Below are 25,729 nucleotides of genomic sequence, written 5' to 3'. Positions count from 1 at the left end.
TTTTTAAGGCATCCATCAAATCTATTGTCACACAGCATTCCCCCGGCTGAATTTGTGACATTATTTATTTCTGGCCAGCATTCTGCATCAGCATTCTGAATTGACATTTCATTAGAGTGAAATTCAAACATCTCAAATCCAGAATGGGCTGCAAGCCGCCTGAATTGAATGACATAGCCATGCTTTATTGTACGAAGTACCCAGATCGCAATGCCCTTCAGCTGCTGCCAAGCCGACAGCTGCTGCCAAGCCGACAGATGGGCAGAAAGATGAACTAATGAATGGCTCTTGCCTAAAATGCAACCTGTAACCACTAGATGGCATGCTTGGTTTACTTTTTGCGTCTGCCCCAGAACCAGCGGCACTGCAGAAGGAAGACAGGTTGAAGGGAATTTGATAATATTTTGCCTTTATTGTATTTAGTATGCGCATCCTGAAATGTATCTACAGCAAGGACGCTGAGAGAATAAACCTTTTCCTTAGTATTTTGAAAAGTGCATGAACATTAGGGGGAATGTTTATTTGAGAAAACGTGTTCGTCACAATGGCCCCAGTATTCTATTTGTGGCAACAACGTGTGGTCTTTTGTGTACACTTATGCTTGATGAACATCGAATTCTGTTATGCATGTCTCAAAACATTTGTTCATTGAGAGAGTGGCAGAATTCGATCAGGCAATTATTAAAAAAAAATGGTCACTCTGAATGTATTTACAACAGCAAATGCCAGATAAACCATCTACTAGTGTAGATGGTTTATCTGGCATTCGCTGTTGTAAATACATTCAGAGTGACCATTTTTTTTTTATAATTGCACAGAACAGGGAAGAATGTACAAACATGGAGGGAATAGAGAGCAGGCAGGTTCACCCCAAGGCCCCAGCATTCTTTATGGGGGCACAACGTGTGGTGCTTATGTTCAATGTGTGTTTTGTGTACAGTTGTGCTTGAACATCGAATTCTGTTATGCATGTCTCGAGACCCTTGGTCATGGAGACAGAGGCTGAATTTGGAAAGCATTTTTTTTGTAATGTTCGCTCCCCAGCAAGCTGCGGGGGGAAACATAATCATATACAATGGCGAACTCATCCCGATACTGACTGAAGGGCAAACAGGAGAGAAACGGATGTGTTTATATTGTCCAATTTTATTCACTGAATGGGGGGCTCATACTTCGTAACACAGCAAGCCCGTCAGGCTCATGTGCAGACCTATTTTTATTGTACATTGAGTTATATTACACATGCCCTTGGTCATGGAGGCAGAAGCAAAACTCAAGCTTAAAATATTCAATGCTCATTCACCAGCGTACTGTGCATTACTTGGGAAACTGAGCTAAATTGGTGTACTTCAAAACAGGATAGACACTAAACCGGTCCCAGCATATAATGGGGAAAATGCACCCTGACGGTGCGAAACACCAACTCATGGTGTGAGTCTTGAGTGAAAGTCCAAACAGAGCCGATATTAACTTGCACTTAGTTGGACTGCAAAGCAATTGTGTGTAGATCTAACAGCTGACTGAAAAGAAAAACAATCATTGAAAAATGTATTAGAGATAGCAGTGCGCATCTCTTGTCTCACCAGAGCGCATGTGTGGTCCACAAATGGGTTAAAGACAAAATTAGATAAAATACCTTGCATCTCTTGACAGAATGCCGAGTAATGGCACCGACGAAACACGCTGCGCTTTGGTTCGCCCTCAATCCGTTGGGGGAATATTCTCTTATTTCAGCCCCCTCATTCAGCAGCCAGGCTCACTGGTCCATACATGATCCCCTTCACTGCAAGCAGATCGCTTCGAATGGGGAGGGGAGAGAAAAGCAGAGGCCATTGTCCCAGAAGACATGGAAAGGCTATAAGGACAAGGGGCCAATTTGTTCCCTTCCAATGATGAATTCTCTCATACAGCGTTTTTTAATGGCAATGGCTCAAGATGCACATGGTATCTCTTCCGTATGCTTTGCTCGATAGAAATTGGCCACCGAGCTAAGCCTCAAGAGCATGTCCGACGAGACTCGCGCTTTCGCTCAGGAGGAGGGTGACAAACACGAGGAAGAATCCGATGTCCATTGGCACTCCAATTCTCTCAGAAACAAAGCTGAAATCCCAAATTGCTCCCACATACGGTGCTCCAAATCTGGAGGCCGTGGAACTGGAACAAGTGGGGATAACGCCTCGTGGTGAGAAATTGCGCTGTCCATGTCGGACCCTTGTAATGTTTGGAAATCCCCATTAAAATTGCTCTGAAATTTACACTGTATAAACAAAGTCCTTATGCCACTCAAAAGGGGAATTAATAATCCTCACTTCGAAGTATGTCGCTGGAAACAGACATGGGCTTAGACAAAATCATGCACTGAAAAACAGAAAATCTGATTCGATGGCACAAAAGCGAGCATCTTTATGGAGCTGTGATGTAGCTCCCTAGGGGTGTTGCTTAAGCGTCATCAGCCAGTAAATTGGAGTGATTGTATAAAGGCTTCCATAGCGACATAGCGCACTCCTCAAGGCACTTCAGGGGGACTTTATGCATCAAGCCCCACCACATCAAGTTCCTGCTCCAGGCTGTAAATGACATTCTACAAAGACCAGCCAACTTGTTCTGTTGGGAAAAGTTGGAGAGCTCGTCATGCACACTGTGTCCAGCAAAAGACACCTTGGAGCACATCTTAAGCAGCTGTCCAAAAGCACTGAGTGAGGGGTGCTACCATCTCCAGTGCAATTACTCACTGCAAGTACAACTGCCCAACAAAGATGATAACATCTAACCCTTACAGTGACACCTAGTGGTGTGGATGCAGCATCATTCAAAGTCAATAGAGTTCAGTTACCATTGCTATTATAGAAATTCACTATTCACAATCAGCCATGATTAATTTAATCCAAGAGTGAAAGTGTCCAATTACAAGCCGGTTACTGAGATTAAGCGAGTAGTATTCAGGTGGTCATGTGGTTCTAAAATGGTAGCAACAATGAGGGCACCACTGCCCCAGCTAGAATAAAACAGCTTTTATAAGGTTACTGATATGTCTAGAGTCCTAATCTCATGTGAGTGGTCATGATTATATACGTTTCAAAATTACAAATGATTCCTTAAGGAGTAAAAATTTTTTAATGTGGAAAAAATTACTGAGTGCTCCTTTAATATTATTAGGCTATTATTATTTTAACCTCTGAAGTGGTGGGGTTTGTGTGTGTTGGGGAGATTACATAGCCTAGTTTATACTCGACACAGCCTGGTATCTGCAAAGCTTCGTTTAGTGTGTTCGTTTAACTTTTCGCACCCATTGTACAAAAGTGTTTGTTGCTGGCAGGCTGCAGATACCCTAACCCTGCCCTTATCCTAATCCTAACCATATGTAGCCTGTAAGACAAAGTACCCGGCCAGGAACAACCTGAGGCACCTTTATCCCACCATGACTTTTTGGGTTGTGTGAATGCACTGCTTCAATCCCATTGGATGAACTCAAGAAGAGGAGCAGGGCATATTGTCCTGTGCTTTTGAGGCAGAGTAAACTACTGCTAAATGTAAAAAGAACAATGTTTTCACAGTGAAATTACCTGTTGCATCTCCTCAGATGTTCTAGTTCGGAAAGACAACCAAGCATATTTATCCACTACTTTTTCTACACTGAACAAAAATGTCTAACCAATACACTAGAGTTTGGCTTCATTAATTAACTGAACAGTTCTTGTTTAGTTTATACTATGTAAAATAAAATCTAAAAATAATAAGGAATAAATGACTACGAACCAGTGAATTGTTGAAAAATAATGCACACCCGAGGTGCTAATGCGGTCACGACGTGCATCGGCGTCTTAGCCTATTGATCAAATCGCAGGGGTGAGGCTCTATTTGTTGTTCGCGACTTGAGTCTAAGTGTGTGAGCGCATGCGTGTTAGCACGTGTGTGTGAGCATGTGTAAATGCAGGGGAGACGAGAGAGCGCAAGGGTTCTTTTTAACGGAAACTCAAATAAATGTAGGATATGTGAACATTAACCACTAAAGCTACTTCATAGCCCTGCATTTACTTGGAAAAATAATTGCACACCAACGTCCGTGAACCAGTCAGAATAAAGCATTTAACTGACCCATGATATAACATGTTTTAATGTAATTGGAGTTCATACAATTGTTTTAAATTTATAACTTTTCTGGACTAGGCTATAAAATATAAAACACAAGTATCTTAACTGTAAACAAATAAAAGTGCTTGAGTTTAGCTACAAACAACTTGTAAAGCCTTAGTGTTTTTGATTTGTTCACCTTTGCATATGGCCAGCAAACATGAACTATTATTATAATACCTGGCAAGGCAAATATATATTTCAGCAAAACACTTCTTTGCCGCTGTTTCTTGCTGGATTGATATTTTCTCTGCACTGTTGTGAGTACGGTGCGCATAAAGTATAAAAGGCACTGCAATGCCAGGTGAAAGTATCCACCTTATTTTGCAAAGCAGAAGCAATCGGCTGCATTTCCAGCAAGTGTGACAGTGTTCTGCTGTCATTGACCACACTGTAAATAAATAGAAGGATAATAAGACCAGAATTTGGTGATAGGCTTATGAACTATTACACAACCACAGAATGTACAGCAGAATTATATCCTAATGTCGGATACGTATCTAATGTCAGCTTTTATAGAAAGAGTACCTGTAAGTATTGACTAGTTGCTGTGTGTTGTTATTGAAGAGACAATAATAAAATTATCTTCTTGTACCAGACAGTGTGACGATGCTGTTTTTTAATGTCTCCACTCTCCAAGTAAAATTCATATTTTTCTGCAAAACTTTAAATGTTGCATTTACTTATTTCAAAATTCTGCCTGCACATGTGAAATGAAAAAACAAAATGCGATAAATAGTATAACTATTTGTGCAACAAACCAATATGTTCATGAAAATAATGATTAATGATAATAATATTATGACATATAATGTCAGCTTACAATATAAAGAAACATAATGTAGAATTTTTGTGTCGCTAAATAGCAGGAGGTGGCTCATACCGGAAGATGTCCACATTCAAGGAGAATTATGGTGGCGCCCTAGTCATGCTGAAAAATCAGGTGGCTAAACAAGTTCACCCTCAGCTTATGGGTAGGGGTGTCAGGAGGAGTGGTCTCTCTGTGATATCTGTCAATGACAAAAAAAAAAAAAAAAAAAAAGATAAATGAAAAAAAAAAAACATTTATATTTTCCTGCTGCTTAAAACATGTTTATTCTATGAAAAATGGTGATTCTTCAATTGGTGAAACATTTGTTTCATTAGGCTAACTGAGGTGTTAAATTTGTCAGAATTTTGGGATTTGTCCCCAAGACAGACATTTGAACTTACCCCTCTATGATACATACATAAAAAGTTTTAAAACCAGGATTTTTTTTACACATATAAAACATTTAGAAAATATATACTTATGATTTATTTGCCATTAATGTTTGTATTTGTAAGAACCACTGCCCCAATACTTATGACATTTCCAAACCAGTTAGTAACAGAAACAATCAATTTCTTTGTATTTTTAAATAACAAATCTGCTCGCTAACTCTGTTTTGTTAACAACTCCAAGGCTTATCCAACTTTTTGTTTATTGCCAAGGAAAAACATACATAAATAACAAATACAGATTTACAAACTTACAAAATCCAAAAGATGTAAAAAGTAGTACATACAAAATCCAAAAGATGTAAAAAGTAGTACATACAAATATAAGCGAGAAGCACCTATATACAGCTTATATACAAATATAATGTATTACATACCAAAGTTTAACAAAATTATTTAAAGAGGTAGCACATGTTTAATATCTTAAGGGCTTTGGAGTTCTTTGAAGGTGAAATAGTTGATGTATTGCTTGATTTCTTTTAAAAATAATAATAAATACAGCAAAAAGAGCAATTTGTATCTATGTCTAATTTACATCTCTTTAAATATACTTTGGTTGTGTAAAATCTATGTAATAATTTAAACAATACTTCCATTACTTTGTTAGTTATTATACATTTAAGAGGCAATATGGTGCCTAGCTGAGATGAACTTTTCAGAGCTCCTGACCAAACTTTAAAACACTCAGATACAAACTTTAAAACACTTAAGATGTATCTGAATATTATCTAGTTTCAATTGCTGTCTCAGATGTTTGTGCATTCAACTAATAGCACTCCAAACATGCCAAAGACGGAAAAGTGCAAAGAGCGATCGGACTGTGTTGTCAACTCCAGTATGGCTGTCCACGATTATGCCTCTCCTGTTGGAAACAAAACTGATTTTTCTGTGACTCAGCTCCCTGTCACCCCAAGCAAGCCACCGGCTCAAAAGAAAGGCGAAGTCCTTAACTCAGATGAACTGTCTGATTCTGCCATCATTACACTCTCCTCGCTGATTAATTCTCAGTCTGATGCGCTAGAGGGAATGATTAGTGCTAATGCTATCAAGATAGAAGCTCTACTGTGCATCGGCTCGGGAAAAGAGGCGACACTGTGAAACCTCACGCCATCATCATGCAGTTTACCTCACGGGTTGTCCAAGATGCCTTGTGGAAAGCTGCCAACATCATTATCTTAATGATAATGTACTGCACCTTTGCTGAGGATCTGACTTCAACAGACCAGGAGATACGGAGGCATATGTGGCCTAGAGTGAAAATGGCATATTACATTGGAGCCCTGTGCTTTTATTAACGGAATGGAGATTTCATTGTTAACACCATTAACAGAGCCGTGTTCGATTTTTGTTTTTCTAAGATGGTATCCATTAGTCGTCTTCACAGCCCCTAAGAACACCACGTGATACAGTGGAGTTTCCAGTCATTAGCAACGGTCATTTGAGCTCTGCTTCTTTGATTTTCATTTTGATCTTTTAGTCAATTTTGGCTTTATGCCTTTGTTTTGATACCTGTTCATAACTGTTAATTTTCGTTAATTTATGTCGTTTTCGTTCATTTCTCACAATGCCAGAAGACAAAGAAACAATGTGAAGCGCAAAGCACTTTTATTGTTTGTTAAGAAGCACGGGTCAGACCTTTGTTTCAAAAAACCCATTCCACTCAGGACGATACTACATTTTGGAAATCCCAGTGGGGCAGTGATGTTTGGATGTCTCATGGCACAGAGCGATCTACAGGTGTTACTATTCTGAAAAACAATTTGCTGGGGAAATATTACATTTTGTAAGTGACCCCAAGGGTCATTTTATATTGTTTAAGGTGTTATTAGGTCAGGCTACCTTAATTCTCTTAAATATTTACGGATATAATTGTTCTCAAGAAAAGTCAAATTAACTGGATGAGATAAGTGACAATATACAGCACTGCTTAAATAAATACCACAATGCTTTACTTATTTTTGGTGGGATTTTGAATATGATGTTAAACAGTGATTTGGATAGATTTCCCCCTAGAACTGCCTCTACAAATCCAATTATGTGTGCCTTTATGACACGGTTTAGCCTTATTGATATCTGGAGCGTAACATACCCAAGCAGTCTCAAATAGATTACTGGTTTATCTCCCAAAGCCTGGCAGATAGCTTCAACTCAGTCAATATTCATGCTACACCTCTTACAGATCACCAAGCTATCTCTCTTAATGTTAGTCTTTGTGCATTCCTTAATTCCAGTTCAACTCCTTCCAATTGGAAACTCAACAAATCTCTTCTCCAATTTGAAGATGTCAAAAAGAATATTATCTTACTAACAGAGCATCATTGGAGGAGAGCTTTAGTACTGAATTCTTACTGTTGTCAATGGGAACTGTAAAAATGTGAAATATGTAAGTAATTTAGAAAATGTGGTAGTAATTTAGCTAAACTTAAAAGAGCAGAGGAAAATAAGGTGGTTTCTAAAATTGCAACCCTCTCTTAAATACCCTGAGCTGCATTCTGAAACTGATAAGCTCGAGTATGCCAACCTGCAATGTAAATTAGATGAGATTAGGTTTGCAGCGATATACCGATTTCACGGTATACCTCGGTATGAAAATGTATGGTTATCATACCATGTGCATTTACTTGTCTAAGGTATTTAGAAAAAAATGCAACCAGACAGAGAATCTCACATGCGCATGCGCATCTCCGTTCCTCCTTGTCTGCCTGTCAGACTCATAGACTTGCGCCACACACACATGCAGAGAAAATGTCAGTGAGAAGCAAGGCAAGGGGGTCTGACATAAGTGAGTGTGTCTATGAGTTAAAGCAGAGTTTCTCAACTGGTGGGTCGCAGGTCAATTTGGACTGGGTCACGGACAGCAGGGAAAGAACAATGCCATGGTTCTTGAAGACATTTCGGCAGCCATCCAAGTGATAGCCTATTTAAGATTTAATGATATTCTTGCATACCGCTAAAGGCTTCTCATCTGCACTCTCTCACGAGTGTAATGGAACCAGCTCGCGCTAATGACCTGCTCTTCTCTCTGGCACGCGCATGCAACAACTGGGCTTCCCTCAATATTGCGGAGCGCAAAACTCAAAACTGATGTGACCAATTTCAATTCTATTGAGGCTTCTCTAGTTGAAAGCGTTACGGAGGAAGTCAAGTCAAACCTCTCAAACAGTAGGCAGTCCTGACATGCCAAACAGCACTGAGAAGGAAAAGAGCAACACTGTACAAAAACATTTAACAATTAAACACCATCACATTTACAAACTTGTTTCACGATTTTACATGAGTAAAAGTAACTTATATTTTGACTAAATGTTATAGTTTCATATAAAATAATCTAAAGGTAGAATCTATTAGACCTTATTTTATATCAACAGTGGCAGTTGTAATTAAAGTTTAAAAATGTGTTTCCGCTAGTATTTTTCTTTTTTTTAAATACTATAGTTTGTTATTATTATTACTATTATTTAAGAACAGCTACACTAACCTAACCATGGTAATGAGGAGCATATCCTCCTGTGTAATATGTATGTTCTGTTTGAATTATTTTTGAAATTAGGAAACAAACAGGATAAATAATGGGCTCAAATAAGTAAATATGCTCTTAAAAAAACAATTGGGGAGAGAAAACTTCCTGTAGATTTTCTTGTTGCCATAAACAACAAATATAATGTCACGATGCATGTCCTTGTAATTGAAAATCATGAACAAAACTATGCAACATAAAAGGAAATGCGACCCAGGATACATTAAATACAGGTTATGTTTTTACTATGGTGGTTCGCCACTTGATTTCCAATGTAAAATCTGCGTCCCGTAGCAAAATCAGAGTTAAAGGTACAGACAGGAGCAGTCTAGCTTCTCTGTTGAGCACCTGCAGTTTACGTTAATTGTTAATAATCATAGGATATTCCTTTAAAACCTCACACAGCTGATGTTATTTTTCATTTAGTAGTTCATTTAACATGTAAACTAACATAGTTAAATAACATATTATAGTTACATGTTTTTTTTTATCATGTGTATAATTCGGTTTATTATTCTAATTCTGTTAGCTTTCTTATTTTTTCAATTTATGTTATTTATTTTCAAAAGGGAGACTTTTTTTACGCATACTTCAATAAAAAAATGGTTTCAAGTTTCAATTATAATAAAGTGTTTGCTCAACCAAAAAAAAAAAACATTCTGTTTTCACTGATAATAGTAATTGTGAAATACCATATACCGTGAAACTGTGATATTTTCCGAGAAGGTTATTATACCGTGAAAATCTCATACCGTTGCAACCCTAAACCTCACTAATAGAAACCCTGAATGTTGATGGGACAGTCACTAATAATGCACAAGACATTGCACATTTCTGTACTAATTTCTACAGTAACCTTTACCAATGCCATTACTCTGAAGCGGCAGCCTGTACATTTTTGGAATCTACTAAAAATTGTAGGACTATCTCAGATAGTGATAGAAACTTCTGTGACAATGAAATAACTCAAATTGAGGTTAATAACTTAATTATAGAACTCACCTGGAACTGATGGGCTTACCACAGAATTGTACTGATTACTCTGAAGGACTGTCCCCTTTTCTACTTAAGGTCTTTGAAAAAGCATACAGAATGAAACTCTTCCCCCTATTTAGACTCTAATACCAAAAACTCAAAAAAATAAATTTACTTTTAATTGACAATTGGCATCCTATATGCTTGCTTATCAATGACTACAAAATCCTAGCTCTTGTGTTTTCTCAAAAATTTAAATCTGTACTGGACTCCATTTCTCTCCATATTTAAGAGATGCTTCCCATATCCCACTAGCAAGTGATCATATACAAATATTCTCTAAAGCTTCAGATCTTAATCTAAACAAACAAATGTGAGCTTTTGGCTATTAAGAATTGTGTAGCAAATTCCCATTATAATATCCCAGTAAAATCTCAAGTTATATATTTAGGCATTGTGATCACTAAAAATCAAGATAACAGATGTGTCCTGAATTTCAACCCTGTTAAAGGAAAAGCCCAAAGAAGGTTCAATTTGAGATTGCAGAGAGACTTAACCTTGAGAGGCAGAACATTGCTTGCTAAATGCGGGTGCACACTGTACGATTTTGGCCATGATTCTGTTGTCTGAGACACATTTCAGGAATCCAAAAGGATTTCTCTCATCGCAGGCTATCGGCTATCTTACAAGGTTTGGTGTGACATGTTCAATAGCCTTTGCAATGATCATCAGCCTCTGACAAAATTTGGGCAGTGTCTGAAATTTAGCATCATAGCAGTATAGTGTAACTGCTATTACGACGGCCAGATGAGATATTCCGCTCCTCTCTCGCACTCTAATTCACTTGGAAAGAAACCTCCTCCATGTTTGCACCACCATAGCAACATTTGTGCCCAGTTATCACTACTCAAGCACTTTCAATGTTTTTTCTTCTTTTCATTTTATATAAAGAAAATTATAAATAAGCAGAAAATACTTCGAGAAAAGTGTATCACGACAGCAATATGAAAGCATTATTCTCTTAATTAAATACAGAGCTTCTGCTACAATATGAAAATAAATAAATTATAGCATTTTCTAGTTTTCTTCTTTGCATTTATCATTCATTTTCTTTACAACGTTATTTGAATTACTATTTTAATAAATTTACTTTACACATCTGTAAACTTCTTTAGTTAAGATTCACACCACTCCAATTTTATTTATAAAAAAATAAATACAATTTAAATATTGAAGAATTTATACTGGTAAGTATTTAAGTACGTTTTAATCAAAATCAGCAAATACATTTGGATACAATTATAGAAATCTATGTCATGTTTGTGCATCATCCATAGGGAATTTGCAAGCATGATATATTATCAGCCTTTATGAATTTTCAAAATGTTGCTGGCCTATAGGTTACTAATCTAAAAGAAGAGAAAGAAGTACTATAACTAACCTTTTTTGTTTTCTCCAATGTAAACGGAGAAGTTTGTAATTCAAAATTCTTCTTATTTCCACAATGAAATACTCACGTTCATTCTCGACTTCTGTAATTTTCTGTATTTGTGATCAAGCTGTCTTATTATAGGCCTATTTGACAAAATCCATTTTTCTTGTAAATGTTAGTCTATGCTCGTGATGGAGTGGTATTGGAGCAACGGAAATGCTGATGTCCTGACTTTCAGAGAGAGAGAGAGTTCCAATGACAGTTGGCAGCAAAAATATGAGCTCCTGATATCAACAACATTTTTGCCAGAAAATGTAAGTTTTTTATGACTCAACCTGTAATTGGATGATTGGAAACTTAATTGTGAACAAAAGAGGCAGAAGATTTTGAAGGTAAGACCTCTGAAAACTATTTAATTTTTTTTGTCATCACCTAAAAACTGCATAGAAACTCAACATATCAAGCTAACTGCTAGCCAGGCTAACATTCCGTCAAGTCAAGTCAAGTCAAGTGGTTTTTATTGTCGTTTCAACCATATACAGTTAGTACAGTACACAGCAAAACGAGACAACGTTCCTCCAGGACCATGGTGCTACATAAAAAAACAACAAAGGACCAAAATAGGACCACATGAGACAACACAACGAAATAAAATACCTATATAAACTACCTATATATACCTATATAAAGTGCACGTGCAAACATGTGCAAAAAGTACAGGACAGTACAACAAATTACTGACAATGAACAGGACAATAGACAGTGCAGCGCCGACCAGTACTCAGTAGTGCAAAAAGATGACAGTTTCTAAAATGTAAACATAACATACTATGAGATAGTGTTCTATGCACATAGCAGTTATTGAGGTAGCAGACAGTTATAAAGCGACAGTTATTAAAGTGCAACTCAGGACACGTGTGTGTCAAACCAGTCTCTGAGTATTGAGAAGTCTGATGGCTTGGGGAAGAAGCTGTTACACAGTCTGGCCGTGAGGGCCCGAATGCTTCGGTACCTCTTGCCAGACGGAAGGAGGGTAAAGAGTTTGTGTGAGGGGTGTGTGGGGTCGTCCACAATGCTGGTTGCTTTGTGGATACAGTGTTTTTTGTAAATGTCTTTGATGGAGGGAAGAGAGACCCCAATGATCTTCTCAGCTGTCCTCACTATCCTCTGCAGGGCTTTGCGGTCCGAAACGGTGCAAGTCCCAAACCAAGCAGTGATGCAGCTGCTCAGGATGCTCTCAATAGTCCCTCTATAGAATGTAGTGAGGATGGGGGTTGGGAGATGTGCTTTCCTCAGCCTTCGAAGAAAGTAGAGACGCTGCTGGGCTTTCTTGGTGATTGAGCTGGTGTTGAGGGACCAGGTGAGGTTCTCCGCCAGGTGAACACCAAGAAATTTGGTGCTCTTGACGATCTCCACAGAGGAGCCGTCGATGTTCAGCGGAGTGTGTTCACCTTGTGCTCTCCTAAAGTCAACAACCATCTCTTTTGTTTTGTCGACATTCAGAGACAGGTTGTTGGCTCTACACCAGTTCGTCAGCCGCTGCACCTCCTCTCTGTATGCTGACTCGTTGTTCTTGCTGATGAGACCCACCACGGTCGTGTCATCGGCGAACTTGATGATGTGATTCGAGCTGTGCATTGCTGCACAGTCGTGAGTCAGCAGAGTGAACAGCAGTGGACTGAGCACACAGCCCTGGGGGCCCCAGTGCTCAGTGTGGTGGTGGTGGAGATGCTGTTCCCGATCCGGACTGACTGAGGTCTCCCAGTCAGGAAGTCCAGGATCCAGTTGCAGAGGGAGGTGTCCAGGCCCAGCAGGTTCAGCTTTCCAATCAGGTGCTGGGGAATGATTGTGTTGAATGCTGAGCTGAAATCTATGAACAGCATTCGAACGTATGAGTCCTTATTGTCTAGGTGGGTGAGGGCCAGATGGAGGGTTGTGGTGATGGCATCGTCCGTTGAGCGGTTTGAGCGATCACGCAAACTGCAGTGGGTCTAGTGAGGGGGCAGCTGGGTCTTAATCTGCCTCATGACGAGCCTCTCGAAGCACTTCATGATGATGGGTGTAAGTGCGACGGGACGGTAGTCGTTGAGGCAGGACACTGAAGACTTCTTTGGCATGGGGATGATGGTGGTGGCCTTGAAGCACGTTGGAACGACGGCGCTGCTCAGAGAGATGTTGAAGATGTCGGTAAGAACATCTGCTAGCTGGTCTGCACATCCTCTGAGCACTCTGCCAGGAATGTTGTCTGGTCCAGCAGCCTTCCGTGGGTTGACTCTACGTAGAGTTTTCCTCACATCTGCCGTGGTAAGACAGAGCACCTGGTCGTTGGGAGGAGGGGTGGACTTCCTCGCCATCACGTCGTTCTGCACTTCAAACCGAGCGTAGAAGTCGTTCAGCGCATCTGGAAGGGAGGCATCTTTGTCACAGGCAACTGATGTTGTCCTGTAGTTGGTGATGGCCTGGATGCCCTGCCACATGCGCCGCGTGTCACCGCTGTCCTGGAAGTGACTGTGGATTCTCCGTGGCAGTTAATTCAGTTGAGATCAACATGGGCCTACCTAAAGCAGAGGCATTTTTCAAAAATGAAGAGGAGCTGGAGATAATATATACAGCAGAAGTTAAATCTACCAAAGACAAGAAAAAGATGAAAGAGATGATCCTGAGAGAGAACCCAGAGTTACTGCTGTCTGACTACAGTGGACCAGAAGACAACAGAGTCCGGTGTAACCTGCTGTTCTTCACTGAACACCCATCAGCCTGGCACACCATCCTCAGCTCTGCCATGACATGTGGAAGAAAAGGAGGCATCAGCAAAGGCAGACAACTCACTCTGGAAGGAGACAACGACACAAAGCTGATTGTGAACCTCTATCATAACGGAACCGTCATGGTCCAGGGACAAGAAACCAGCCTTAATGAATTCCAGAGGAACTTCAAAAACATTAAAGTGGAGGTTCAGAAGATGAAGAAAGATTCTGAAGTGAAGAGAAGCACAGAGGAGGGACTCTACAGCACAACGGACACAAACACTGACCCAGGCTCAAGAACTCCTCTGACAGACAGACACATCAGCACTCCTGCGTCTCCCAAGATAAAGGCCTTGAGAGACAACATCGCGGAGCTGGAGCAGGACTACTACTTGTTTAAAGAGGAAACTACCAACAACATCCACCAGCTCCTGAATAAGACCAGCCATCACAGCATCCAACAACTACAACAGCTCTGCTCGGCCGTTAAACATCTGGAGGAGGCCAATCAGGAGCTGCGACAGGAGCTGAGGAGGGTGAGAGAGGAGCTGGGTAGAAGAGAACAACACGGCCACACACTGGAGAGACTGCTGGAAGAGACCAGAAACCAGCTGCACACAAAACAACATCAGCAGTGTGTCAGCACACAAACACACAGCACCTCCACTCCGGAACGCATCACAACATCAGCAGTGTCAGCACACACAAAGAAGAGCTCCTTCACTCCGGAACCCATCCCAACCACAGCTCAACATCAGCAGTGTGTCAGTACACCACCACTGAGGTCCTTCACTCCTGCAACCCCACAATCTCATCAAGCCCCTCAGAGGAAGATCAGCAGCAGCATCACACCATACCGTCCACCCACTGCAACACCATCCATGAGCACCGGCAGAGATCAGGCGAGTAAAGACAGCATCGTCATCCTCTGTGACTCCAACGGCCACCATCTTGACCACAGACGTCTGTTCCCGGGTAGATCTGTGAAGAAGTTCTGGTGTCCCACCTCACACTCTGCTTTGAGACTGCTGCAGGAGGAAGTGTTGGGTGCACCATCACACATCATTCTTCACACCGGAACAAACGACCTCAGTGCAAGGGTGGATGTCACTAAAGCCCTGTCCAACGTGGTGAAAACAGCCAGCAGGATCTACCCCGGAGCCAAGGTCACCATCTCAACCCTTCTACCTCGCAGAGACGTCCCTCAAAGGATCATCAACACAATCAACGCGGAGATAGCTAACATCTGGGCTTCAATGCCGAACGTTCAAATAGCCAACCATCAGCGCATCACCCATGAACATCTATATGACCGTATCCACATCCATCGAGAGGGCATGAGACTGTTTGCAAAAACCATCAAGGAGTCAGCCCTGAAACGCCCTCAGAAAACACACCCTGAGCGCGAGTCTGTCAGACAGACGGACAGCTACGCCGCTGTAGTGGCAGGAACAGGTAGATCTGACACCACTGACCTGATCCAGATCAAACACATGCTGAAAATTATATGTGACAATATGTTAGCTTAAATACTCATAGTGTGTCTGTCAAGAATGATCATTATTTCTTAATTACTTTTTTATTTTTATTTTGTATTTTATTTTATAATTTATTTTTTTATTTTTTATTCAATGTGTAAAACTGACCGACTCACCATACTTCTATATATCCTCTATATTACCGTTCTAATTGATTAATCTATATTTTAAAACATGATTGGGTCATGAATTTCATACATTTTTCTGGTAAATCCAATATTCGGTCAATGTCATCGTTTAAAATAACATGCTATAACATTCAGGGATGTTCTCTTCTGCTTTTGGGGAGAAAACTAATAACCCTGATTTTGTAAATATTGTATATAGTTCAGACATAATTATATTACTTGAGACATGGTGTCATTTAGACTCCAAAATCTGCACTCCTCCAAACTACAGAGAGCTACTGAATCCCTTCAATCAAACAGCCTAATATTAAAAGCGGAAGAGATTCAGGAGGAATCATAGTTTGGTTTAAAGATCATTTGTGGCACTATATTCAGCCTGTGAAAAAGGGAAAACACATATTTGGTTAAAACTTCAAAAAGAGCTTCTGTGTTTAGATGAGGACTTGTACCTGTGTGCCACATACATCCCCCCATACGAGTCTCCTTATTATAATGAAGACATCTTCCCAACCCTACAGTCAGAGATCGTTTACTTTCAAGCTCTAGGATCGGTTCTGTTAATGGGGATCTGAACGCTAGAACGGGAAGGAAGCAGATTACATTACCACAGATGAAGACAAATATATTAACAACTCACATATATATCAACGGAAACACTTTACGAAGGCACGTCAGAATTATGACAACACGATAAACAGGCACGGAAAACAAGTCCTGCAGCTCTGCAAAAGCCTGGGCCTGTATATCGCTAACGGCAGAACAAAGGGAGATTCTCTGGGTCGGTTCACCTACTGCTCACATCTCGGCAGCAGCGCAGTAGATTACGCCATCACTGATGTAGACCACAGTAAAGTCAACTATTTCACAGTAATGCCACAGCTGCCATTATCAGACCACAGCCACACAGTCCTCAGTCTGAACAGATCCGTGAATCTCCGGCCTTCAGTTCCCAAGGTTAAACTGCACCCCTCCCTCCACGTTTATATGGGGTAAAGACAGTCCTGCCCAGTATGAAGCCCAGCTCCACAGCACTCAGGTCCAGAACATGATAGATTCATTTCTGTCTACTTCATTTAGTGAAGAGAAGAAAACTATCAATTTAGCAACTCATCAATTAAACGAAATATTTTCTACAGTGGTCAGAAAAGCCCTGAGAAAAAGAAAAAATTATAGATGTAAGAAAGAAATTGCTAAAGTTGGTTGGTTTGATAAAGATTAAGAAAAGAATTAAGATCATTATCAAATATAAAACACAGAGACCCTGCAAACCAACAAACACGAGACAAATATCAGCAAACCCTCAAAACATACAAGTCACTTCTAATACAGAAAAAAGCTGATCACATGAAAGCAAAGCTTAATAAGATTGAGGAGGCAGTAGATCAGAATTCTTTTTGGGAATTATGGAGTAAATTAGATAAATCAAAAGAACCTAAACACATTCCCATCTATGACCCAAACATCTGGACCGAACATTTTGGAAAACTCTATTCACAAAACGAACTAACCCTCACCCAAAAACATCTGACCTCCCAACTATATACCCTGGAGCGCACTGTAAAATACCAGCTAAACCATCTAGACCAGCCCATATTACTAAATGAACTGACAGACAAGATGAAATCCCTAAAAACTAAAAAATCCTGTGGCGTGGATTTAATATCAAATGAGATGCTGAAACATTTAATATCTATATTAATGAACTGGCATCAACACTGGAGAAGTCCTCTTGTCCCGGTCTGACCCTCGAGGACAGAGAGATCAGAAGCCTCCTGTACGCTGACGATCTTCTGATGCTGTCTCCTCATGAAGAGGGTCTGCACCACAGCCTCTCGCTTCTGGACCAGTACAGCAGCGACTGGGCCTTACCCATCAACATGGACAAGTCTAAAATCATGATCTTTCAGAAAAAACCTCACCTTACTGACAAGAAATACAAATTTACACTTGGGGGAACAATTCTTAATCATGTCACCTGTTATAATTATTTGGGTCTGACAAGCTCAGCTTCTGGAAAATTTGACACTGCAATAAAAGATCTGACTGATAAAGCACGTAGGGCTTATTACAGTATAAGAAAACCCCTGTTCAAATTTAACGCACCCATTAAACTGTGGCTGAAAATCTTTGACAGCATCATAAAACCCATCCTTCTTTACGGCTGTGAAATCTGGGGCCCCAAATTTAAACTAAATTACAAATCCTGGGACAAAACCCTGCTGAAATTTTCCACCTTGAGTTCTGCAAGAACATCCTGGGAACTCACAGAAACGCTCCAAGCCTGGGTTGCCGGGCAGAATTAGGCAGATTCCCTCTGCTCTCTGAAATCCAGAAGAGAGCCGTGAAGTTCTGGTTCCATCTATCAGACGCGCAGACAGAGAGTTACCATCACTGCGCTCTCAGATACAGGGCAGGACACACAGAGAGCGACCCCATGCTACATTTAGTGGAAAAACACCAACTCAATTCATCAATTCAATTCAGACACTCAAAAGTAAAAGAAATAGGGAAAATAACCAAAGAAGAATACATACACGATTGGCAGATAAAGGTCACACAACTAAATAAATTAAAATATTTCAACAAAATTATAAATTGGCACCATACCTGACTGAAATCAGTAATTATGGTCAGAGAAAGCTCCTGACAAAGTATCGTGACAAAGTATTAGTGACCACAGTCTGTGTGTGGAGACGGGCCGACACAGGCAGAGTTGGAGAGAGAGAGAGCTCAGACTGTGTCCACACTGCACTGATGGGGCCGTAGAGGACGAGCTGCACTTCCTCACTGAGTGCAGCAAGTATAAAAACATCAGAGACGCCTATTTCACACAAATAGCACAGATTGTACCTCAATTTCAACAAGCGAGCCTCATAAACAAACTGTGTTATATTTTGGGAGAGAAAGAAGAGTGTGTTCAGCTGGCAGCGCAGTATGTGTCTTCCTGCCATCATATGAGGGACAAGGGCTGAACCCTCCGTTCCATTAAACTGCTCTCTATACTTATTTTTGTTATTGTATATATATATATATATATTTATATTTATATTTATTTTAATTTTATTTATTGTGATATATTTATGCATAATATGGAAATGTTTTTTTTTGTTTTTTTATTGATCTACATATATGTTTGTATATTACTATTGCTTTGGTAATATTGTGCTATTTTACACAGTCATGCCAATAAAGCTCAATTGAATTGAATTGAATTAAATTGAGAGAGAGAGAGAGAGAGAAAGAAAATATGCTCCTCCGTGGTGGGCAAATTTCGCAGCACTACTGTCACGTTTACTGATCGGGACCACAGTCGGCCACGATGTGTATAGTGCAGTCTAACAAAACGTCGTACAGTGTGCCATGGCGATATCAATGTGTTCATATTGTTCAGTCTGACAAGAAATAATCGTAAAGTACTACAATAATTCGTACAGTATGCACCCGCCTTAAGGCTGAGGGCATCTCTAGGTTTACTTATGCGGCTTCTCCAACTTTATTTCTACATCAAGTGAGAAATGACATCATCACACGCAATATCACACACTATTACAAGGTTTATCAAGGCCATGGCCGGACCTTTTTCCGAGGCCGTGCGATACATGTTTTAACACGAACCATAGTTTGAAAAAGTATATTTACAAAATTTCGAGTAGCCAAAAGTGCCCCTAATTTAAGAATCACCCATAACTTTCCTGAAAGCCAGTGCACTGCAGCCAGTCCATAGATCATTAGATGCTAGGACCTTCATCTCATAATACAAACATCAGAAAACGAATACGAAAAAGTACGTATTTGCCTAAAAAAAGCAGCAAAGTTTCATTGCAGAGGACTTCACGGTGCTCGGTGCTTTCGTGTATAAAATCCCAGAGGCGGCGTCCAATGACAGACGTAATCTCCAAAAAATACCAAAAATGAACAAGAGCGACAGAACTTCGTTCATTTCTCACTCAAAATGCTGATTCCTTCTTCTTCTTTCCAATTTAAAGGCGGTTGCCATCCAGCTTTTTGGTGCATTACCGCCCCCTCTGCTCCGGAGTGTGGATCAGATACTATAACTACAAAACATCATTGTCCATTCTCTTTCCTACACTTACATAACCTTAATTCCCTTCAAATAAACACTCACACAAACAACAAACTTTATTTATCAATTAAATCCTATTGAAAACTCCCGCCTCCCTTAAAAAAGTCATCAATATTCTATTCTGTGTCCCATTTACTGCTCTTAATAACCCTTTTAATGTAATCTCTTGCACCCCAATCTGCCTCAACTTATTCTTCATCACCTGCCTCTGCATTTCATATCTCCTACACCTCATAATTATGTGCTCCACTGTCTCCTCTTCTTGACATCCCTCACACAACCCTGTCTGGTGCTTCCCTATCATCTTTAGTGTTTTGTTCAGCTGAACAGTGTCCCAACCTTAACCTCGTCATCACAGCCTCTTCTCTCCTATTCCCACTTCCCACCCTATCCTCTTTTACGTTTCTCTGGATTTGGTATAAGTGCCTCCCTTTCTTCTCTCTATCCCACCTCTCTTGCCACCTTTTATTTATTTTCTCCCAAATTATGCTTTTAACCTCTGCTTTACTAATATTAACCTGCATTTCTACATTCCCTTTTGTTAGCCCTTTTAGCCAGCCTATCTGCCATCTCATTACCTGTAATACCAACATGTGCTGGAACCCACATAAATTTAACCTGACATCCCATATGACTTAATCTAGTGTTTAATTGAAGTACTTCATACAGGATATCTTGCCGAGCTTTTGAATGGAATGACCTTAAACTTGCCAAGACTGATAAAGAATCAGAGCATATTAAAACCTTTTCCTGTCTTACCTTTTCCACCCATTGCAAAGCACTTAAAATTGCCAACATCTCTACAGAATATACCCCTAAATTATTAGATGTTTTTATACTCATTTCTACTTCTTTCCCTGGAATTGCCACCCCAAACCCTGTTTCTTCCGTCTGGTTTTTTTGCACCATCCGTATAAATCTGCATAAATTCATTATAGTTTCCGCCTACTCTGATATTAAATATACTTTCAGATTAACTTCTTCCTTTCCCTTCCTTTTTTCCTCAAGCACATACCAGTCTACTTCAGGCCATGTCATCTTCCAAGGGGCAATCTCTGGAAAAACTACCGTAGGGCTTATTCTAAGATTAAATACTTCTAACTCTTTTGCTACATTATTTCCAATCCGACCAAATTTTTCCTTTAACTTTCTTCCATTTTCCCAGCAATCCTGCAATACTGCTTTTGTGGGATGCGAGTCATTATGGCCCTGCAATCCAGCCCAGTAATTTGCCATCAATTGATTCCTTCTTAATTCCAGTGGCAGTTCTCCCATTTCCACTAGTATGGCAGGTACTGAAGACGTTTTAAAAGCACCACAGCAGATTCTTAAAGCCTGATTCTGAATAACCTCCAGCCTCATTAAAAGAGACTTAGCTGCAGACCTAACCACTATACTACCATAATCCAACACTGATCTTATCAGAGCCACATATATACTCTTAAGCGATGACCGACTGGCTCCCCACTCTCTTCCTGTCAAACATCTCATCACATTAATTACTTTTTTGCACTTGTCTTCCATTTTCTTTATATGTTCTGCAAACGTCAACCTTGCATCTAAAATCACTCCCAAAAACTTAATGGAACTTACCCTCTCCAACTCTCTCCCATACATCATTAGCTTAACTTCTTCCTGAATTCTTTTCCTGGTAAAAAGACTGTCTGAGTCTTTTCTATTGAGAACCTAAATCCCCAGTCATAAGCCCATTCTACCACTTTATCAATTGCTTTCTGTACCTTCCTAATTGTGTACTCTATATTCCTTCCTCTTTTCCACATAGCCCCATCATCTGCAAACAATGATGTTCCAATGTCTTCTGAAACATTTGCAAAGACATCATTTATCATTATAATAAATAACAAAGGACTTATCACACTTCCTTGAGGAGTCCCATTCCCAACCTCATATTGACTTGACACTTCTGCCCCTATTCTCACTTGAATTTTCCTACCAAACAGAAAATCTTTTATCCAGTTAAACAAATTCCCACCTATACCTATTTTATCTAACTTGATTAATAGCCCCTCCTTCCACAACATATCATAAGCCTTTTCAATATCAAAGAATACTGCAACTACAGTCTCTTTAATTGCTTGTGCCCTTCTTATTTCAGTCTCTAATCTCACTACTGAATCCATTGTGTTCCTTCCTTCCTAAAACCACTCTGATAACTTACCAGTAATCCTCTTTTCTCCATTTCATACGACAATCTCTCTGTTATCATCCTCTCCATTATCTTACACAAGTTAGATGTTAAGGCAATTGGTCTATAACGTATGGGTTTACTTGGATCTTTGCCAGGTTTCCTAATTGGAATCACTACTGCTTCTTTCCATGCAACTGGCAGTTTTCCCTCCTTTCATATCTTGTTAAAAAGTTCCAGTAACTTAAATAGTGATCTTTCACCAAGATGTTTTAACATTACATAACACACCTGATCCTTTCCTGGAGAAGTAGGCTTTGCTCTTTTAATCGCTCTAACCAATTCCGCCAGAGAAAAAGGCTCATCAATGACACTACCAGTCTCTTCCTTCCTATTTAACGCATGCATATTTTTATTTAAAGTTACTGACCTTCTCCTTCTCTCTTCTTCTGATACATTTTCTGAACTGTGTATCTTTGTAAACGACTTCGCCATTATTTCTGCCTTTTCCAGATTGGTGACACCTATCTCCTCCTCTAATGTCAATACTGGGTACTCCCACTGTCTCCTATCTCCACCCATCCTCTTTATCATAGACCATACCTTACTCACCGGTGTTGACCTTCCAATTTCATCACAAAATTTACTCCAACTTGCCCTCTTTGCCTGCCGAATAGTTCTTCTCACTTCTGCCTGCGCTTTTTTATACTGAATTAATGACTGCATATTGTGATCCCTCTTTACTAGTTTAAACGCTTTATTTCTTTTCCTCACTGCCTTTTGACACTCTTCATTCCACCAAGGCACCAATTTCCGATTACCTCTGTTTTTCCCCTTAGGAATAGCTTCTACCGCTGCCATTATGATTGCTGACGTAACTTGGTTACTTATCTCCTCTATACTTCCTGCTGTTTCAATCCTAGTCATTATTTCTTCACTCATCCTCTTGAATTGATCCCAGTCTGCTTTCCCAAATATCCACTTTGGGATCCTTTCTTCTACCCTTATTTCTTCCCTCCCACCTACTCTGCATAAAACTGGGTAGTGATCACTACCCAGTGTAGTTGTTTGCCATACCTCCCATCTAGTATTTCCAGCCAAAGTGTTAGACACTAATGTTAAGTCTAATGCAGATTCCATTCCTGTTACTAAATTTACCCTAGTTCCCCTTCCATCATTCAGACTGACCAATTCTCTTTCATCCATCAATTCTTCAATTATCTTACCATTTTCATCTGTTTGTCCCCCCCACACAGGGCTATGAGCATTAAAGTCTGCACACCAAATTACTTTTTGTCTATCCTGACCTTGAATACTTAATAAATTATCAATCATCAACCTTTTACATGGGTTATAGTGGTTAATAACACTTATCCCTCCCTCTTTCCCACACCTCCACCGCTATATATTCCTGCTCATCTCCCATTTCTATTAACCTATAAGTCAATCCAAGCTTTATAAATGTTGCACACCCACCTCCTCCTCCATCAATCCTATCTTTCCTAATCACAGTGTATCCATGAATTACAAAATCAAGACTTGGTTTCAGCCAAGTTTCCTGTATACACGTCACATCTGGTTTCTCTTCCAATTCATTTATGAAATGCTTAAATTCTTGACCATTCGCCATTAAGCTTCTAGCATTCCATTGTAAAAGAATTACCATTAAAATGATTAACAAACCCATGACGCTTCTTGACTTGACTGAATAGTAAGGTTCTCTCTTATTTCTTCCCACGTCAGTCCTACCAGTCCTAAATGATTAACTGCAGCTTTAACTATCAACTGGATTTTTTCATTTTTTGATTTAACTTCTGCAGTGCTATTAATCACCCCTGCTATGAATGTAACTAGATCTCTTTTTCCCACATACATTCTTCCATTGGTTCTTTGATATTGTACTTGTTCTTCCACAACTTCTGGCTCTCTCATTACATCTACCCTCTCTTTTGACACTCTTACAGCTTCAGCATAGGATATCCTTTTCTCCACTATTATCTTTTGAATATTAGTCTCCCGTCCAGGGGCGTCGGACTGGGGGGGTAAAGGGTACCGAGTACCCAGGGCCCGAGGCAGGGGGGGGGCCCCTTAGAAGTCAGTTTTCTACATACATATTTGGTACGGGGGCCCAGCAAGATGGTTTGTACCCAGGGCCCAAAATTTGGTGCTATGCCCCTGCTCCCGTCTCATAATTTCACACCCTCCATATGCCACATTGTGGGCACCTCCACAACTGCAACATTTTGGTGGAATCCCTGTACCACACTTCCCATATTCATGGTCTCCTCCACATCTAGCACACCTTCTCTGCCTATTACAATTCTTTGCTGTGTGCCCAAATCTCTGGCAGTTAACCTGTTAACCGTTGCCAGAGCGCTGGCGCTCTGAAGCGTTTTTTTTTTTTAAATAGTTCAAAGTTACTATCAGATTTAATGTTATTACCTTGACAAACTATACATCATTAAAAAGATATAAGACTCAAGGTTCAGTATTTGACCACTATTGTATTCTGAGAAACTTATAGTGACAGTTATGTCTTAATTTGTGTCTGGAGTTATGTAATCACAAAAATGAGTCGATACCTTTAATATGAATTATGAGCGTCAGCCGCTCTCATTCAGAAAAAAACTCCTGTGAGATCGTCATGACAGCCTTGACAAAACAACGTCCCTCAGGGCTTTTAGCTCAAAAATGTGCAGATTTGGAGAAATATTGATAGATTCTCATAGGTTTACATCAGATTTATATAGACAGGAATCATATTTATTGAATATATACCCAAATGCGTCGATGTAATCATTATGAGCGCTTGAGACTCTGATGTATTGTGTTATCAATCCATACTGGCAGCCTGAGGGCGCCGGCGCTCTGTGCACAGTATATGGAACTCCATATATGGAACACACGAAGAAGTGCCATAATCATTTGACATTCCAGGAAGTCCCTGACACAACAAAGCTATCAGAGATCGCTGTAACTGCAGATAAAGATGTTTTGAAGACAATAAACATGATTGCAATGATATTTGATTTATCTGTGTTCTTTGAGCCATGTCAGGTATTTTCATAATAATAGATTATATTGATAATGTAATGCTAATCGATATAGACTTTATCATCGTGCAGAATACTATAAAATAATATATTTTCTGTCTGATTTTTTTATCTGAAACCAAATCAGAGCACAAAAGGTTATTTAAAACACTCGACTTGTGCTATAAAGTAAGTTTTAGAGCACAAACATGGTTTTAATCTCATAAATTGTCGTGTATTGATGGTGTGCTAAGCTAATATGCTAGCTAGCTTGGTGCACCTGCTACCTAGCTGTTATTTTTATGAATATTTTTAAATAGGACTGCTTGCTGAAATGTTTCTTTTTTCAAGAAGGTCATTTTATATAGTTTAAAATGTAAGGTGAGAACTTTGAGAACTTTCCTAAAAGAGATTAGGGATTGAAACAGTGTGAATAGCCAGTCGTTAGTAATTATAATGCAGACAAAAGAAAAGCATATTTAGAGCCATAACCAGGCTGGAGAGGTGTGAATGTGTGCAGGGGAGACTGAGACTGAATGGAGATCGTTTACACCACATAAATAAACAGAGACAATAGACTGAATAGATGCTTAGAACATGACAATAAACATCAGTTTGCATTTTAGAGTCTAATCAAAATAAAGTGGTATGACATGATCTTGAAAAACATTTAACTAAATACAGAGTTTTAGACTTGTCATCTTCAGATTTTAAATATAACATGGCCAGACATGTGGCT

At 39.7% G+C, this 25,729-nt stretch overlaps 1 protein-coding gene across 4 annotated transcripts in view; it reads right to left on the bottom strand.

The window, feature by feature from the left end:
- Positions 1 to 25,729, bottom strand: part of lins1 (lines homolog 1) — a 42,303-nt gene that overhangs the window by 15,474 nt on the left and 1,100 nt on the right. The window contains exon 2 of one of the 4 annotated variants that reach the window (XM_052129681.1): positions 5,015 to 5,141. The exons of 2 other annotated variants lie outside the window; for them this stretch is intronic. In XM_052129681.1, the coding sequence (XP_051985641.1) occupies positions 5,015 to 5,030 (16 nt within the window). In that variant the 5' untranslated portion in view covers positions 5,031 to 5,141. Of the gene's footprint in view, positions 1 to 5,014; positions 5,144 to 25,729 lie in introns of those variants that run through there. One more of the 4 variants, XM_052129753.1, reaches the window with a different exon arrangement.

The sequence above is a fragment of the Xyrauchen texanus genome, chromosome 1 (assembly GCF_025860055.1).
Source record: "Xyrauchen texanus isolate HMW12.3.18 chromosome 1, RBS_HiC_50CHRs, whole genome shotgun sequence".
In the NCBI taxonomy this organism is placed as follows: Eukaryota; Metazoa; Chordata; class Actinopteri; order Cypriniformes; family Catostomidae; genus Xyrauchen; species Xyrauchen texanus.
The sequence above is the reverse complement of the archived record's forward strand: the minus strand, read 5'-3'. Positions and strand labels throughout refer to the sequence as shown.